The 18,922-nt window shown below is 46.4% G+C and overlaps 1 protein-coding gene across 1 annotated transcript in view; it reads right to left on the bottom strand.

The window, feature by feature from the left end:
- The window catches only part of PTGFRN (prostaglandin F2 receptor inhibitor), a 77,677-nt gene that overhangs the window by 23,136 nt on the left and 35,619 nt on the right, over positions 1 to 18,922 (bottom strand). Inside the window, exons 4-5 of the mRNA XM_053591239.1 lie at positions 16,621 to 17,001; positions 3,311 to 3,736 (exon numbers count right to left, since the gene is read on the bottom strand). Of these exons, the coding sequence (XP_053447214.1) occupies positions 3,311 to 3,736; positions 16,621 to 17,001 (807 nt within the window). The remainder of the gene's footprint in view (positions 1 to 3,310; positions 3,737 to 16,620; positions 17,002 to 18,922) is intronic.

Genomic DNA, 18,922 nt, shown 5'->3' with positions numbered 1-18,922 from the left:
TGAAGGAGGAGGGGGACACTGGTAAAGAGGCTAGCACTATGATCCAGGCAAGGGACAATGGCAGCTCGGGAAGGGTGGGGTGGGAGAAGTGGCTAGAAATAATGAGGAGTCAGGGACAAAGGTTTTGATCTGAGCAACTAGAACATGGTGTCAGAGGGAGCTGAGAGAAGAGAGCTGGTGGGGAAGCCGGAAGCACCCTTCTGAACAGAAGTTTGAGATGCCTTTTAGACAAGCAGAGGAGTCAGGAAGGCAGCCCACTATTGAGCCTGGAATTCTGGAAAGAAGTCTGCAGTAGGCGTGTAAACTTGGGAGTCACTGGTATATAAATGGTACTTAAATTCATGAGAGCAGAGATTACCAAGGGAATGAGGGTATGGGTGATAAACATTTATCACCATTTAGAAAAGACGTCCCAGGACTACATCCTGAAGTCCTGAAGCAGTCTCACATCTGAGGGTCAGGGAAATGGACAGGAACCAGTAAAGGAAGCTGAGAAGCAGCAGCCAGTAAGGCTGGAAGCAAGTCCTGGGACGACGGTGCTGCAAGAGGCACAGGGAGAAGCAAAGCAACCCAGGAGGAGGGACAGTCACCTGTGCTAAATCCCGCTGAGTCAAGCAAAATAACTGGATTTGCAATATGTTGACCATTGTAACCTTAACACAAGCAGCAGGAGATAGATGGGCTAGGCCCTAGATTCGAGTTGGTACCATAAGAATAAGAGGGAAAAAATTGGAGACCTCAAGTACAGATAAATCAAATATTGTTGCTGTAAAAGAAGAGAGCGTTAACAGGTGGGCTAGTGGGTATGGGAAACAGAAAGATGGAGGGGAAGCAACACAAACGTTAGTTTAGCTTTTAAAAAACATATGAGATCTAGGCTTGGCGCCAGTGGCTCAAGCAGCTAAGGCGCCAGCCACATACACCTGAGCTGGAGGGTTCGAATCCAGCCCGGGCCTGCCAAACAACAACGATGGCTGCAGCCAAAACATATCCGGGCGTTGTGGCAGGCGCCTGTAGTCCCAGCTACTTGGGAGGCTGAGGCAAGAGAATCGCTTGAGCCCAGGAGTTGGAGGTTTCTGTGAGCTGTTATGCCATGGCACTCTACCCAGGGTGACAGCTTGAGGCTCTGTCTCAAAATAAAAATAAAAATATATGTGTGTGTGTGTGTGTGTGTATATATGTGATCTAACAGCTTATTGATAGGCTAGTGGGAAAGGCCCAGAAGGGAGAGAAATATGCTTAACATTAGAGAGAGGAGCCATGCATATGAGCAGTGAGGGTCTGGCCTCTGCTTAGACAAAAGGATGTGGGCTCAGCACCAGGGTGGAGGGAATGGGATGCACCTGACAGTTTCTATTTTGTTTGTTTGTTTTTATTTTTAGGGAAATAGGAAGCAGGACCAGTCACTGAGAGAGGAGGAGGAGGTGGCTTTGCAGAGAAGGCGGTGTGGAGAGTTGGAAGTAAACAGATTAAGGAGACATAACAGGATTCCCAGGCAGTACTGCGAGCCCACTTAACGTAAGTGATCATGACTTTAAAGTCAAAATGCTTCAGTGTTTTTCTCCAACCAGAGATAAGGCGATGGCTTTGAACTGGGTTGTGGCTTAGCCAGAGTATAAGGCAAAGCAAGAGAGAGGCAAGAGAGTGAAGGGTGCTGGAAGGGGGTGACTGGGACCGACTGGGAGTTGAGGCTGGGTATCAGTGGGCGACCATGGAATTTGCCCCTAACTCCAACCCCTGCACACATCTCTGGAAAAAAGAGGGAGTCGTAACCATCGCAACAGGACAACAGGTGTTAAGTTGGATTATCCTGAGCAACTGGTCACCTCAGGTAAGAGAGAATTGAAGACACAATGGGAGTGATGGACAATGTTGGGGGGCAGGATGAATTAACAGATGGCCAGTCCTAGTTGGGTCAGAGGGCTGTTGGTGGAAAAATGGGAAGAGTGATCTAAAAAGACAGAGGTGTGTTTAGAGAATAGGATGCTTTCCATTGAGGTTAGGGAGGGGCTCACATTACTTGAAGCCTAAAGTAGGGTATCGGCATGGGAATAAAGGACCAAGACAGGACAGGGACATGGCGACTAGAGGAAGGAGGACAAGGGACGGAGAGCAAAGGAGTACATATTTAGGGCTCTGAATCTCTGCTGAGCAGGAGATTCCCCGTGGCAGCACTTAAATTCTCTAGTCCTAGGCTGTCTATACTTTAGACCAGAGATTTTTAACTGGTGTGCTGTGAGAGGATCTTAGGTGTGCTGCAAAATTGTTAAAGATCATTAGCTAGATTATTTCTGAAAGAGTTCAGAGCACTGTAAGAATATTCCCTTTTTTTATTCTTTTTTTTTTTAATCAACATAATTTAAGTGTGCCTCGGAAGTTGGACTATAGGTACAAGTGTGCCACGAGATGAAGAAGTTTGAAAAACACTGCTCTAGACCAACTAAAGTAGAATTTCTGGTGAACTCAAGCATTGGCTTTTCTTTTTTTCTTTTAAAGCTCCTACAGGGGGAACTGGGCGTTGTGACGTGCGCCTGTAGTCCCAGCTGCTCGGGAGGCTAAGGCAAGAGAATCGTGTAAGCCCAAGAGTTAGAGGTTGCTGTGAGCCGTGTGACGCCACGGCACTCTACCCGAGGGCGGTACAGTGAGACTCTGTCTCTACAAAAAAAAAAAAAAGCTCTTACAGGGGGTTCCAACTGTGACCCAGAGCTTTATATGGCTTATGAATTTAGCAAGACAGGAGTCTTAGTAGATGGTGGCCATGAAACAAAAGCTAACACCCTCAAAGGGTGAATGGGGGACCTCAGAGTCAGCAGGCAGTGGCCAGGAGAGCTGGTCTGACCACATGAGAATTGAGGCTGGACACTTTTAGGGGTGAAGGAAAACGGTCTGGTAGCTCCAGTGGAAAACAAGCGGGACACCGGCCTCACCTCCAGGCCCAGTTACACGAGACATATGGGAGGGAGGTGCCACCACTTAGGAGGGCTCCAGGGGAACCAGTGTCCCTAGAGCAGTAAGACTGAGTACAAGCTAGAGAGAAGGAACGGTCAGAGATAAAGTTCAGCAGCAGCAGCAGATCTGGCTGATGGCAGTGAGCTCGAGAGCACTCTTTTTGGCATTTGGGGATACTGTGAGGGGTGGGGGCTGTGAGTACAAAGAAGGTGTAGAGGGCCGTACTGTGACTAATGTCCAGGCCCTGGATCCTGGTGTGAGTGGTAACCCACGGGGACAACTGAGCACCTGAGAGCACACAGTGGGACGACACAAGCAAAAACAAAACAAAATGGACGAGGAACAAGACCGCAGCTCCTACCTTCTGATGCCCAAAATATGTTGACAGGCTTGGAGAAGACGTCCTTGCTCTTTGCCCAGCTGCTGTTGCGCTGTTTGGTCCAGGCAGACACCACACAGTAGTAACTGCCTCTGTCTTCCTCTGTAGTCCTTTGGATCCGGAAATTGAATGTGTCTCTGTGCTCCTTCGAAAAAAGAAACTCTCCATCCTGGGCCCGCTGCTTGCTCCTCTCCCCGTATTTCAGCATCCAGTCCCCATCCATGACTGCAAGAAGCTCGCTGGTCACCACGTCGTCACTGCGCCGGTTCATCCTGTAGTACCAGGAAACAGTGAAGCGGACACCTGCCTCCGCACCCTTGGCGTCCACCACCCGGCATTCCAGCTCCGTGGGGTCATCTGCAGACCCAGGGACCTTGGAAGCGTCCAGGTACACCTGGTAGTCTGGTTCTGAGCAAGACAGAGAGAAAGGCCGGGATGAAAACGCAATGAGTCAGCAACATACCAAGAATTAGCAAAAGGAACCAGACAAGTGCTGCTCGTGTTCTGACGACTACAACCTGCCCTTCCAGCCCACAGAGCGAGCTGTCGGTCTCTGTTGGATGGGCTCTCGCAGGAGTGTTTTTACAAGCCCCGCAGAACACTGCCCCACGTATTCTCAAGAAAACCTCCAATGCCAGAAGGCAAATGTCCTCAGCCAGTCTGTATCTTTTGGTGGGGCTGGAGTTTGCTGTCAGTGCCTCCAAAGGGTAAAGTGCTCTGAGAAGGATCTCTGAAGCTCAGTGTCCACGTTCTACCAAGATTATCTCTGGAATGCCAAGCAAGCCCAGCCCACAGATCTCCAAGGCTCCCACCAGAAAACCCCACCTCAGAGGCTGGTCCATCAAGCCTCCCATGGTTTGGGCTCCTGGCATCCTTGGCCATGCCCCAAAGGCAAGGCCCTCAGGCCATCATTCCCCCTCCACGCTCTTATCTTTCCCTTACTGCTCTTCTGACTTTTTCTGCCAGATCTATGTTCAGTGATCAGTAAACACTCTCCAAGGGATATTCCTTTCACTGCCACATGTGACTCACCCCTTGTTCCGTGAGCACACCACCTCCCAAATTTTGATGGGAGTGGGAGGAAAGCTCTCCCGGCATCCCCCCACCTCTGCTGCAGTCCTGTTGTTTCTCACTTGTATGAAAACCCCTCTTTCTCTGGGGTTCTCTGCCTCAATTTACTCCAGCTAGGCACCTCCACATATCTGTCTTCAAGGCCCCAGGGCTTCCTCTGCTCCTCCCCTTTGCCGCCTCCGTCACCCATTCATCTCAGGTTCTCCAGGCCCCGCAGTCTCACGCCACCCTGGTGACCTGACTGGGATACTCTGCAAACAGCCACTCATTCTCCAACCTCACCTGGGCCCTTACCCAGAGGTGACACTCCATCCCTGTGCACCCACAGTCAACAATCTCCTTTTGCACACCAGTCACCCTGCTCCATCCTTACTTTGTGCTAAGGTCTCATCCCTTAGTTATAAATACAGGCCTTATATGCAGTAGGCATTTAATAAATGCTCAGCTCCTTAACACTAAGGCTTTTAGAAAAGGCTACAGAACTTTGCCTTCTAGGAGAAAAATAATTCTACATAAACAGAACTTTACACTTATCGATACTATCATTATTTGCATCACCTTGATCAGACAGTTTAGTTTTGTTTATTGTTTGTTTATAACTCATACAGATTATGAACAGTTCTTTTGTGATTTACACATCTGATGGAATTCATAACATCATGACTTCTCTCCGAATGAGTCCATAGGCCAGGAAATGGAAAGAACTCAAAATCCTAATTCCCTAAAATGTCATCCTGACAACCACTTAATTGCCTCTGCCCGTCTGGGGGAGCACATCCTGCTGTGACACCGACGCTGCAGAAAAACAGCACAGGCCTCTGGATGCCGGATGGGAAAGAGCCCCCACCACCACCCCGACTCCTTGGTTTACAGGGGAGCAAGTCACCCAGCTGGGGGCTGCCTGCCTCAGGCACGGTGCCAACACACCACAGGCCCCTGGGGAACGCTGTCATGTACAGAAGACAAGAAACACTCAAATTACTCTACATCCAAGGTTCAGGCCCTTTCTCATGTTGAATTTTGGATGCAGTCCCAAAAGCAACTTGGGTACAGACCAGAACAACGAGGTATCTAGAGCAGAAAGGACAGATGTGACTGGCCCTGCACACGGCAAGACGCCCCTGGACGTGGAGCATCAACTGTGTGCAGACAGCGGCTGTCACTTGTGAAGCCTCAACTTTACTTCAAGCACAGTAAGTCAGACCCTCCTGCGTGTCACATTAACCTGCACAGCAAATTATGAGGTGGTGAAGAGCAGGGATCTGGAGCCAGACTGTTCAAATCCTGGCTCTGCCATTTACTTGCCAGGAGCCTCGGGTGCACTACTGAGATCTCATGTGCCTCACCTGCAAAGTGGGGACAGTAACAGTTACCCCTCGTAATGTTACTGTTGGATTAAGAGTTAAGAGAATCGCGTAAGCCCAGGAGTTAGAGGTTGCTGTGAGCCGTGTGATGCCACAGCACTCTACCAAGGGCGGTACAGTGAGACTCTGTCTCTACAAAAAAAAAAAAAAAAAGAGTTAAAGTGTGCCCGGGCTTAAAGCGCTTAGACCCGAGGTTCTCAGCCAGTGCACCCTGAGAGGATCTTAGGTGTGACGCAAACTTTTTTTTTTTAAGACAGTCTCACTTTGTTGCCCTTGGTAGAGTGCTGTGGTATCACAACTCACAGCAACCTCAAACTCTTGGGCTTAAGTTATTCTCTTGCCTCAGCCTCCCAAATAGCTGGGACTATAGGCACCTGCTACAATGTCTGGCTACTTTTAGAGATGAGGTCTCATTCTGGCTCAGGCTGGTCTCGAACCTGTGAGCTCAGGCAATCCATCCTCCTTGGCCTCCCGGAGTGCTGGGATTACAGACATGTGACACTGTACCTGGCCCAAGCCACAAACATTTTTAAAGCGCATTCATTAAATTATTTTGGAAAGAAGTTCAAAGGACAATAAGTATATTCGTTAATTTTTTTTTTTATCAACATAATTTAGTGTGCTGTGGAAGTATAACTATAGGTTCAAGTGTGTCATGAGATTAAAATGGTTGAAAAACACTGGCTTAGACTGCTGCCTGGTGTGTGTTTACCTGTGTACATACGTACACACACACATATACACATATTCATATATTCGTGAATTACTATTCATGGTTCTCATTTCTGAGGATATGGAGTTTTAAAGAAGTTGATAACTTGTCCATTCATCTCAAAAGTGGCAGATTTGAACCCAGAGCTGTGTACTTTCTACCATCTTTCAAGTACATCCTGATTTCAGAGGAACCAAACTTATTATCTTCTAAACTTCCTATTTTCAGTCTGGGCACGGTGGCTCATGCCTGTAGTCCTAGCACTCTGGGAGGCTACGGCAGGTGGATTGGGCTCATGCCTGTAATCCTAGCACTCTGAGAGGCCGAGGCAGGTGGATTGGGCTCATGACTATAATCCTAGCACGCTGGGAGGCCAAGGCACGAGTTCCAGGTCAGCGTGAGCAAGAGTGAGATCCGTGGCTTGGCACCTGACAGGGCACTGACCACATACTCTGGAGCTGGCAGGTTCAAGCCTGGGCCTGCCAAGCAAAAATAACAGGTACAACAAAAAAATAGCCAGGGATTGTGGCAGGCGCCTGTAGTCCCAGCTACTTGGGAGGCTGAGGCAAGAGAATCGCTTGAGCCCAAGAGTTTGAGGTTGCTGTGAGTTATGACGCCACGGCACTGTACCAAGGGCGACAAAGTGAGACTTGGTCTCAAAAGAAATAAATGAAGGGCGTTGCCTATGGCTCAATGGGTAGGGCGCCGGCGCCATATACCGAGGGTGGCAGTTTTGAACCAAGCCCTGGCCAAACTGCAACAAAAAATAGCCAGGCATTGTAGTGGGTCCTGTGGTCCCAGCTACTCAGGAGGCTGAGGCAAGAGAATCACCTAAGTCCAGGAGTTGGAGGTTGTGGTGCCAGGGCACTCTACCAAGGGTGACAAAGTGAGACTCTGTCTCTAAAAAAAAATAAATAAATAAAATAAAATAATGAATTAAAAAAAAAAAAAAAAGGGTAGCACCTGTGGCTCAAGGAGTAGGGAACCGGCCACATATACAGGGGTGGTATGTTCAAACCCAGCCCTGGCCAAAAACTGCAAAAACAAAAACCTTCCTATTTCCTAAGTACCACCAACAGATACAATGATTTTCAGGAACACTGAATGCCATGCTGGCAATGACACCATTAAGTTACTGCCACAGGGAATCTGACCCCAGAAGACAGCAACTTACAGGCCTTCACCTCAGTCTGACCAGTGCAATTGAAAACATAAAGAAAGGCTGGGCATGGTGGCTCACGCCTGTAATCCTAGAACTCTGGGAGGCCTGGCTTGCGCTCACAAATTCGAGACCAGCCTGAGCAAAAGAGAGACCTTGTCTCTACTAAAAAATAGAAAAACTGAGGCAAGAGGATCGCTTGAGCCCGAGTTGGAGGTTCCTGTGAGCTATGATGCGCAGGGTGACAGCTTGAAACTCTGTCTCAAATAAATAAATAAATAAATAAATAAAAGAAAAGAAAGAAAACACCACGAAGCTGCCTGTGAGGACGTCTATTCTGTCCCTAACAGATATCAGCCCCTTCAATCCGTCATGGTTTACTTCCACCTCACAAGATATTCCTCCAAAGTGGTACCTCCTAAAAGGCTGTGAAAATTATGATGAGAGCTGGCAGATGTGTGTTGAGGAATTATTGACAACAGCCAAGATGCGGAACCAACCTAAGTGTTCAGTGGGTGAATGGATAAAGAAAATGAGGTTGATCCTAGCACTCTGGGAGTGCTAAACAATAGCCAGGTGTTGTAGTGGGCACCTGTAGTCTCAGCTACTTGGGAGGTTGAAGCAAGAGGATCACTTGAGCCTAAGAGTTTGAGGTTGCTGTGAGCTATGACACCACAGCACTCTACCCAGGTGACAAAGTGAGACTTCGTCTCAAAAAAAAAAAAAAAAAGAAAGAAAGAAAGAAAAAGAAAATGTAGTACATTTTGTATATATGAATATATAGATTTTGTATATATAAACATACATAAAGGAATACTACACAGCCTTAAAAAGGAACTAAATCCTGACATCTGTGACAACATGGATAAACTTGGAGCACACTGTTAAGTAAAAGAAGGTAGACACAGAAAGATAAATACTGCTTGGCCTCATTTAAGGTTCCTCATGTAACCTAAAAAAGTCAAATTCACAGAGGCACAGAGTGAAATGGTGGTTACTTGGGGATGGGGATGGATGAATGTTAGTCAAAGGACACAAAATTTCAGTTAGACAAGAGGAATAAGACCTACTGACCCACATGGTAATGATTGTTAATAACAATGTGCTGTATACTTGAAAATTGCTAGGAGAGTAAATCTTGAATGTTCACACCACAAGAAAGTAAGTGTGTGAGGTAATGGTTATATTAATTAGCTTCATTTAGCCATTCCACAAGGTACACGTGTATCAAAACTTCACACTGTAATGTACACCATAAACATACAATTTTAACTTATCAATTAAAAAAACATGGTAGAGAAGCAGTGACTTGACGGACCAGTTAGTGGTCAGACCACAGAACGCCAGGAAAAGGAGATCAAAACTAGTTCCAGTGCCAAGCACCAGAGCAGCTCTCCGCCCTCCTCCTCTTCCTGCCCTGGCCACACCCCGGCTCTCGCTGCCCCAGACACAAACCCTCTGGCCCCTTGCTCTGGTCCAGCTCTTCCTTACACTCCAGAACCCCACACGCCAGGCGTCCCAACTGGGAGTGTCCCCAGCACCTCAGGCGTAGTCCACTCCACCCACCCCCTGTCCACCTCTGGGGGAGCACGCATGCACACACACAGACACACACCCCTAAGCCTCCCTCCATCACAGTCAGCTCCTGCTCCCACCTTTCCAGTGACTGTTCCTGCTCCCACATTCCTGCCATTTGCCCTCCTGGGGAGCTCAGCATGAAATGGGCACCATCTCCAACTGTCTCCCCTCCTGCCTCTCCACTCTGAGGGCTTCTGAGCCCTGCACATTCTGCTTCCCCACTGTCTCTTCCACTTCTCCACCCCCAGCCTGATGCATAGTAGACACTCTATAAATATTTGTGACTAAGAGTGAAAACCCCATGAGTACTACCCTCATCCTGGCCTGCACCACCTCCAGCCAAGACTATAGCAATGACCTTGCAGCACCACCTCCAGGCTGACACAGCTGTGGGTGCATCTACTGTTCCATACACCTTCCATGGCTTTGCCTTCACCTAATGGTTAAGAACACTTCCCTAGCCTGGCACTCAAGGCCCTCTGCTGTGTGTACCGGGCCCTGCCACCTGCTACCCTCCTGCTCCGTTGAGGTGGCACCTCTCAGCACTCCTTGCTCACGCCGCTTCCCATGTCTCTGTGCACCTTCCCTCTACCGCAGCACCTGGGGCACCTGCTCAGTGAGTTGTTGGAAAAATAACTGAACAGACTCTCCCTTTCTACTCCATCCTCAATAAAATGGATCTGTTTAAATCCTACATACCCAAACACAGCAAAATGAGAGTACAGAGTTACTTCAGAAGGTGCGCACAAGTTTGCAGGAATTCCAGCTTAAAGGGAAGAAATATCTTTTCAATGATTTCAACCATCTCCTCATTCTCTGTTAAAACTCACCTTACTTTGGCCCCAGAAAAGGAAGCCTCAGCTGTAATACCAAGACAAAGATAGGTGGATTCTTGGCTTGCGAACTTACAAGGTGCCGGTTTATGTGAACTATCCCCCAGCCTTGTGGGGATTCCACTTAGGCCTTGGAGAAGGTATGATTCCTGTGTGCCAGAACAGTAAGAGTGCGTGTAGGTTCTTACTTCTTTTTTGTTTTGGTGCATGTAAAGAAATTGTCCTTCAATGCTGTTTTACAATTTCAAAAATCGTTTCCAGAGATTGAGCCCGTCCTCGAGGCCGTGTGCACACACCTCTTCTGTGTAGCCTCTCCAATGTGCCTCCTTTGAACCGGCTCAGCATGTCACATCTCTACTTTTTAGTCAACAAATCCTACCACCTGCCAGGCTCCCTGCTCCCTAAGGATTTTCTTTGAATGCTGCCTTGAACTTTGGTCATTTGTACATATATCTTATATACCTTCCATAGGACTCTTCCCAGGGCCAGGGGCTACCTACCTTACATATCTGTGCGTGTTAGACGTGCAGGGCCTTGGACATACAAGATATCAACATACTCGCTGAATTGAAGCAAATTTAATATTTTGCATAAAATGCTCATTTTTGGCACAAACACTTCACCACTGATTACTGCTATGTTCTGCTTGATCTCATCAAGAAATCAGCTACGGAAGCAACGGTGGTTAGGCTGAAAAAAATACTTATTGGTTAAAGATGCATACAAGGTATTTAACAGTAAAATGACATGACATCTGGGATAGGCTTTATACTATTCCAGAAGAAAAAAAGTATGTGTGTGTGTCCAGTGGAGGGAAAAGAGTGAAATAAGATCAGCAAAATATTGATAACTGTTGAAACTGGTGGTTATTTCTTCTGTGAATATTCATAAATCCTTATTTTTAACACCTAAATTCTTTCACAGAACACTGAGGCCAGTCCAAGTGCAGAATCACTAACATTCCAAGAGGCAGGGAATCTGCTCCCAGCAGGACTCCAAGATGGCATCTGCTCATATCCACACTATGGCCAAAGGTCCAAACTCCCAAGCGTGACCTTCCCCAAAAGGAAGTTGTGACAATTCCTTCCTTATAACTCTCTGAAATAGTTCGCGCCTCCTGTGCACAGGCCTTCTCTAGAGGTTTTCACATAAAAGACCTTCTTGCACTCCTACAACAGTTCTAGGAAGGCATTATTATCCCCATTTGATAATAATGATAACGACCGCATCACTGAGGGCCTTCTATATGCCAGGCACCATGTTATCTGCCCTCTTTGTACTTTTGCTTACTCTTCATAACAACCTTACTAGATTGGCACTATTTTCATGTACATTTCCAAATGAAAAATAAACTAATAAAAGCAAAAATGTAGCCCAGAGGAACTAAGTTTTAGAACACTTTGGTCTTATGTGGTATCTGTGAGCAGAATTACAGGAGATTTGCTTTCCACTACAAGCAAATCACACATCTGCCTTATTTTATTTATTTATTTATTTATTTATTTATTTATTTATTTATTCATTCATTCATTCATTCATTCATTTATTTAGAGACAGAGTCTCATTCTGTTGCCTTGGCATCATAACAACCTCAAAGTCTTAGGCTCAAGTGATCCTCCTCCCTCAGCCTCCTGAGTAGCCGGAACTATAGGTGCCTGCCACAACACCAGGCTAGTTTTTCTAATTTTAGTACAGACGGGGTTTCGCTCTTGCTCAGGCTGGTCTCAAACTCTTGAGCTCAGGCAATCCATCTGCTTTGGCCTCTCAGAGTGCTAGGAGTATGGATGTGAGCCACCCACTGCCCCCACCCCACACAACTTCCTTACACAACTTCCCCACACAAAATCCTTTCTCAAACCCCAAAACGTCTCAGAAGACGAGAGTGATGACGACAGCTGAAGCACTAATCCTGAAGTATGGACAGCAGGGCTGTGTTCTGACGCCCCCCTGAAGCACACTGAACTTGGCACAGCTAATTCAACAAATGGGCTGTAGGTACCAGTTAGAGCAAACAGGAGGAGGAATGCCCTGTCTGCAGGGCAGAGTCGCATGGTTTGACTATCTTGAACTGGGCAAGGTCCTGTAGAGGCAGGTGAGCCTGCTGACTAATTATCAAAGAGTTGCCATAATTACTGGTTGTGTAACAATTCAATATCCTAGGCTGGGTGTGGTGGCTCACGCCTATAATCCTAGCACTCTCGGAGCCCGAGGCAGGTGGTGGATCACCTAAAGCCAGGAGTTCAAGACCATCCTAAGCAACATGGTGAGAACCCAACTTTACAAAAAAATAGAGAGGTAAGCTATGTGTAGTCCCAGCTACTCAGCAGGCTGAGGCAGGAGACTGTTTGAACCCAGGAATTTGAGGTTGCAGTTGAGTTCATGATGAAGCCACTGTATTCTAACCCAGAAAACAGAGTGAGACCCTATCTCAAAAAACAAACAAAAAACGAACCCAAAACACTAATAAATCATCAATAATCACCACCAAGGAAATGTATTGAGCACTTAAGTATCAGGCAATACACTTTATATGCATTGTTCATCGTATAAAACCAAGAAAACCAAAGCTTACTTATAAACATTAAACACCCCCCCCAAGACAACATACCTGGGGGGAGGGACTCAACACAGGTCTGTCCTCCTGACTGCAATGCTCGCCCACACACTCTTCTGCCTTCCAGGGTAACCTGGACAGACAGCTGATAATAGTTACCCTTAAAAAACCTACATGTCTGAATCTTATTTCCTATAGATGGCCCAGAACTCTGAAGTTTTTACCAAGTACTTAGCAGATTAACGGCTTTCTTAAGAAAAATAATTACCTTCCTTGCTGGCACACTGCTGGCAGAAGGGACCATGCCCTAGTGGGGAAGAATGCAAATCAGGCTCTTAAGACTGGGCTGCAGAACTCAGCTCTGCTTCCCTCGGCCCCCGTATCTGAAACCCGGGGAACCGTCTCCAATTAACACCGTACTGCCGCCAGAGAGCTCGACCATGAACTGATTAGTATCCAGCTCTTGCCAAAGGCTCATTTAAGACATCTGATAGCAGAAGGAGATGGCTTAATGTGCAGATTAACTAGCCATTCTTCGAGATACTCTAAATTTTAGACATATACTAAATTGGATCAACACAAAGCAACATTTGTCCCTCGCAGTAATTCAGCTTCTCACAGAAACTCCTTCACACACTTAAGATTTATGCCCTCAGCTCTTACAGAGGGTGGATATAAGAAACATCCATTTTAACAATCGTTTAGGCCTTTTGTAAAAGAACAGTTGAAAGCCCTGTCCATTACGTTATTTATCCAATGCCCCTGAAATGAAAAAGCATATGATAAATTCAGTGCCAAGAAAAAGTTTGTCTCTGAAAGAGTTTATGTTTTCCTTCCTCGGAGGAGAACTGTATAATCACATCTTTTTGCCTTAGCTCTTCAAAACTTCAGAGGCAGACTCAGTGCTCAAACGCGGTAACAAATTCATCTCGACCACCCTTGCAATATTTATTCTTTAATTTTCCTTTACCCCTTTTGATTTTATTTTTATGTCTCCTGCTTTACACTGTGCTTCATTTTGCCAATTTAAATTTTTTCTCCTTCAAAGTAGGACATAAAAATTCTAAGTGAAAGAGGCTTTTTCTCACCCTCTAAAAATTCACTGTGACCCTCCTAACGGCTGTACATGCTCTTGGACCAGCCACACCCGTTCCCATCATGGCTCTGCTGTCCTCCTGGTGAACACACGAAAACTCCAGAAAATTCCAATCACTTTCAAACCATCATGCGCCTCAGTGCATTGGCCCCAGCAAATAAGGACAAGAACTGCCCCATGATAGGACTCTACACACTGGAGTTTCAGGAGTGAAGCTGATGCCCAAGACCAAAAATGATCCCACGTAAGATTAAATATTTAAGGCATATGACATCCTTAGCCCAGTTTCTGGCTTGCAGTAGGTTCTCAATAAATGGTAATTATTACTCTTAATCTATCAGGTAGCAAAACTGAGCTTTGCGTCACACCTGCATGGGAACCAGCTTTCTCAAGAACTCTTCCATGACGACATCCCACACTCTCACAACCTAAGATGATCTACAGAATAGAGTACTTGGCAGGTCATTTTTTTTTGTTTGTTTGTTTGTTTTTGGTCCTCTTCCCAGTTACCTTGTACACACCCCAAGTTGCATGTGGGCCAGCGCTCTACTCAAGCCACAGGTGCCACCTAAGAATAGAGTACTTGGCAAGTCATTTTTCTTTTGGTCCACCTCCCAGTTACCTCGTACAGACACCAAGCTGCATGTGGTATGGTGTCCAGATGCATATACCTACATGTTACATATCTAGACACAACCATTTAGAGTCAGCCCAGGCTCATCAGTTCCTGGGCAGAGGATCCAGTGGGAAGTCTGGAAGGAAGGTCTGCTGCTGGACTCACGCCCTACTTGCCTCCTGACAAGCGTCCAAGCAGCTGTAATGGTGTGAGTCACAGGCACAGGGAAGGAGAAGACTTAAGAGGAACAAAAAGAAGAATGCAGTCATTTTTCATACCACTCACACTCTTGGTAGGTTTACTCAGGTGCAATCATCTCCGGATACTCCAGGAGTTAAACATTATTCCTTTCTTTGCAATTCTGATGTTCCTCTGCACATATTTTAACCTGACCCTGTGTTGGTACTGGTTTATTTACCCACTCAGTCAATCCTGGCTATTATGTGCAAAGCACTGGGGAAGGTGCCAGGTTCTGTGTGTATTAACACCAGTCAGAGGAAGGTGCGCTGATGACTTTCATGACAATGGTGCTGGCACTCCACAAGAAAACAGATGACAGGATCCTCGTGATAATAACCAAGCCTTTCCCACAATTTAGTCTGTTTCTTCTCACTCTCTGGAGAACACAGCTACCGACAAATCCCTTCCAGTTAAACAAGCCCTCTCCTTCCAGGGCACCCCCTCTGTTGTCTGACAGTCCCTGCGTCTCCCCCCCGGGGACACCAGGATCAATGCATGAGCCGTTCAAAGATGCCCTCAAATTGGAGTACAGGCAGCACTTTCAATAAAAACAAAATCCTTGAGCTGGGATTCAGAGGTGGGAGGGGATTGGGGGTGCTATGGGGCCTGAGAGCCAGTGCTGGGATTGGACAGCACCACATAATGTGCTGGGGATCAGAGCGGGGAGGCAAATTCAGCTCCAGAGATGAAAAATCTTCTTTCGGTGCTGACAACATCTGTTTTATTTTGAAGGTTGCTAAGGAGAGTTCTAGCTGGGCCAACATTGTTCCAGTTCAGTACTTCATAGTGCGTTTCTCACACAGGGTTCAGATGGCGGGAATAAAAGCTTGCCAGATAAACCCTGTTCCTTTTACTTTTCAGATATCAAAGGATCGTTTTGCTAACAGGGATGACTAACAGCCTGTCTCAGCCCCACTCCATTGGACTGTCCCTTCTGCTTACTCTTATTACTCTTCTCCCTGCCCTCTCTGTCCCCACTTGTCACCTCCCCATCTTTGCCAAATAAAGGCTTGTTAGGGAGAAAAAGACAGTGAATCCACACCACTGAGCCAAAAGAAGATTTTGATGTAGAGGTAAGAAAGACTTTGTATGAATGGGGGGGTCATGGCAGAAGGATCAGACAGAGGAGGAAATGATTTCCTGGCCTTTAGAGATCTGTTTCCCCTCATAATAGTAAGAGCAATGCCAAATGCCTTCGCTAGGGCTCATGGGATAGGAGAGAGATCAAGGTCAAAGCCAGGGAAGAAGCTGACTGGCAGCCCCATCCCATCTTTGTAACAATGGAGGCAGGAAGAGACGCTCTCTACACTTCACTCAACCCCATCCCCCTACACAAAAATTAGGAATAGTTAGTATAAATTTTATCCAGAGGGCAAACATTTAGGAAAAAAAAGAAACACAGGAAGACGATCACAGCAGAAAGCAAGAAGACATGCCCGTGACCTTCACATACATGTCTAATTGTTATGTAACAGGTGCAAAGGTGATCACTAGGCCCCTCTGCTGGGGGGATGACATGCAGGGTGAGAAAACCGACAAAAAGAGCCCGGGAAGCAGGGAGACCCCTACATGTAACTGGTGTCTGCAAATAAAATCATTTGGGCTTCCAGGGTATGACGTGAAAAACACACTTTCCATTAACTGAAGGAATTCTCTTTCTGCACTGGACTTGGGAAAAGCGTCAGCTCCTGCCAGGGAACACCTATGAGTCTAGGAAACAGAAAGGCAGAAGGGCAGCAGTCTCCTTCAATAAAGACCCATTTCAAAGAGCTATTCGGTAGTGCCCTAACCCTTAAATCTCGACAACAAAATGAAACCATATCATCTCAATGAGGAGGGTACTCAGGCAATTGAGGCCACATTTTCTAAACATTTACCTTGCCTGCCAGATTGTATTTCAGCCAGTTTTGCCTTCAACCCCCCAGCTTAGGATCTATCCAGGCCGAAATACGCTAGAACTGATGTAAAGAATGTTAAAGAACACAAAACATAGAGCACCCTGCCTCCTCCAGAAATCTCCCAGGAGGGATTACGTGGGGAGGCTAAGAGCCATTCTCCAAACCACTCACCTAGCCAGGTCACGCCCACACTGGCTGGGGCAGACATGGCCTCTGCTACTTTGTGCCAGCTCCTGTTGTATCCGGGTGCCCAGAGTGACACGTGGCAGAAATAGAAGCCGGAGTTTTCTTTGCTAACATCTCGAACCAGTAAATGGTAGGAGCGTGCATCCATGTGACTCAGAGCAACGTGAGGCGAGCTGTGCACCAGGGAGTCACGGTCCAGCCGTGCCAACACGTGGGAGCCGGGCAATGTGCTATCAGGCATCCTGCTGAAGTACCAGGTCACCTCGGGGCGGATGTCATCTGTCCGGTCTGTTGTGATGTTGCAAGTCAGGTCCAGTTCCTTTCCTTCCACCACAGAGACATTCCTGGGCACAGCTGCTCGCAGAACTTGAAAATTAAAACCAAATACATCTAAATAATACAGATTATGTTCGTCCCTTCCACCCCCACAGCCTCCCTTCAGGTCAACTCCTTTTAAGTTCCCAGTTCTCATTTATGGAATTAAAGTTACAAGGCTTTGTACAGTTGTAAGTGCTTGAGAAATGTTTAAGGAAAACATGAATAAAATATGCCACACTTGCTTTTATTTTATAAAAACAGTAATAGCAGCAAACATTTATAGACACCTACTATATGTCAAGTAGTGTTTTGAGAGCTTTATAATACTAATCCTCAAAACAACTCTAGGAGGTCGGTAGATGCTATTACTATTCTGACTTTACTGATGAGAAAATAGAAGACCAGAGAAGTTAAGTAACTTGCCCCAGGTCACACAGCTAATATGTAGCAGAGCTGGGATTGAAATTTAGACTATCTGCCTTTAGGAACTCTACTATTCTGTTATATAACCCTTTGATCAGAAATGTGCTGAAGCTTGCAAAGACAAAAATGACACTTTCTCCATGTGCATGTTAAAACTTGGTTTTACCAAGTAATTTATAGATAAAGGACAACGTCGTTCTGATTGGTACATACTGTCAGTTGGGGGATGGGAAATGAAGGGTCAGAGGTAGGGTGAAGCCATCTTCTGGATAAAAGGGAAAAATCAGAAGCAGAATGGCCAAGAAAGTGAAACCGGACAATATTCCTTATGAGTCAAGTCTTCAAAACATAACATCCTTATAGAGTATCACTTATTTCGTACCTACCTAAAAGTCAATCATAAAACACATATTCTAAACCCTACACACAATGATTTTTGGATGACGCACACTACTGCCCTTTCTTATCAGTGTGGTTAATTAGACTATCTACTGAGATGACACGGTGTTTAGGGCCACAGGCTCAAGGCTGCTCTAATTTCAGCATTCCCCCATCACAGATTTTAGATGTAAACATTTTACTCTATACAGGATTGCTTTTTTTTTTTTTTTTTTTGAGACAGAGCCTCAAGCTGTCACCCTAGGTAGAGTGCCGTGGCTTCATAGCTCACAGCAACCTCCAAATCCTGGGCTTAAGCGATTCTCTTGCCTCAGCCTCCCAAATAGCTGGGACTACAGGCGCCTGTCATAACACTGGCTATTTTTTTTTTTTTGTAGTTGTCATTGTTGGTCAGCAGGCCCGGGCTGGATGCAAACCCACCAGCTCTGGTATATGTGGGCTGGTGCTCTAGCTGCTTGAGCTACAGGCACCAAGCCCTATTCAGGGGATTTTTAAATACTACTATAATCAGAGTAGAAAAGAATGAACTCAGGGTACATGAATCCTCTGGGAACACTCACTTAGAGGATAAACAGCCAACGCCTCCCAGGGGATTCAGGTGAGGCACAGCCCTGGCCTTCTCCATGGCTCAGCATCAACTGCTGTCCCCAGTAAGCTCAGGGCTAAAGGCTGAGGCCCGATTCCGAAAAGACCCAATTTCAAAGCCCATGCCTTTTGGCATACATTACTTTCACTATTTCCAAGGCCTGTGTTTCACTATTTCAAGCAAGTGTTTCAAGTCAAGTTCAAAATGCCCCTTGACATAAAAAACAGAAAATGAGGTGGGCATAGCACTAGAAAAAGAAATTTGAAAGTCTAATTTCTCCCTCCACCCATCTTCCAAACTTTTTCTCTTCCCTCACCACTGTAAAGGGGCTAAAAGGAATCGAGGGTATCTTTTGAGAGGATTCAATAAAGAAACTGGTTCCCTGAGCTGGATTTTGTAGTTACAACCACACCACATGGAACGCTGTGGCTAGAGCCCCTGGGATCCTGCTGAAGCCGCCTCTGCAGGGCTGTCAGATACTGGAAGGAAAAGATGACTCTGAAGGGGGCTGGGTCAGCAGAGACACACTCAACCCACAGCTGTGGGCACTACTTATGGAGA

The sequence above is a fragment of the Nycticebus coucang genome, chromosome 5, assembly GCF_027406575.1.
Source record: "Nycticebus coucang isolate mNycCou1 chromosome 5, mNycCou1.pri, whole genome shotgun sequence".
NCBI lineage: Eukaryota > Metazoa > Chordata > Mammalia > Primates > Lorisidae > Nycticebus > Nycticebus coucang.
This window is presented reverse-complemented; position numbering and strand designations above follow the sequence as displayed.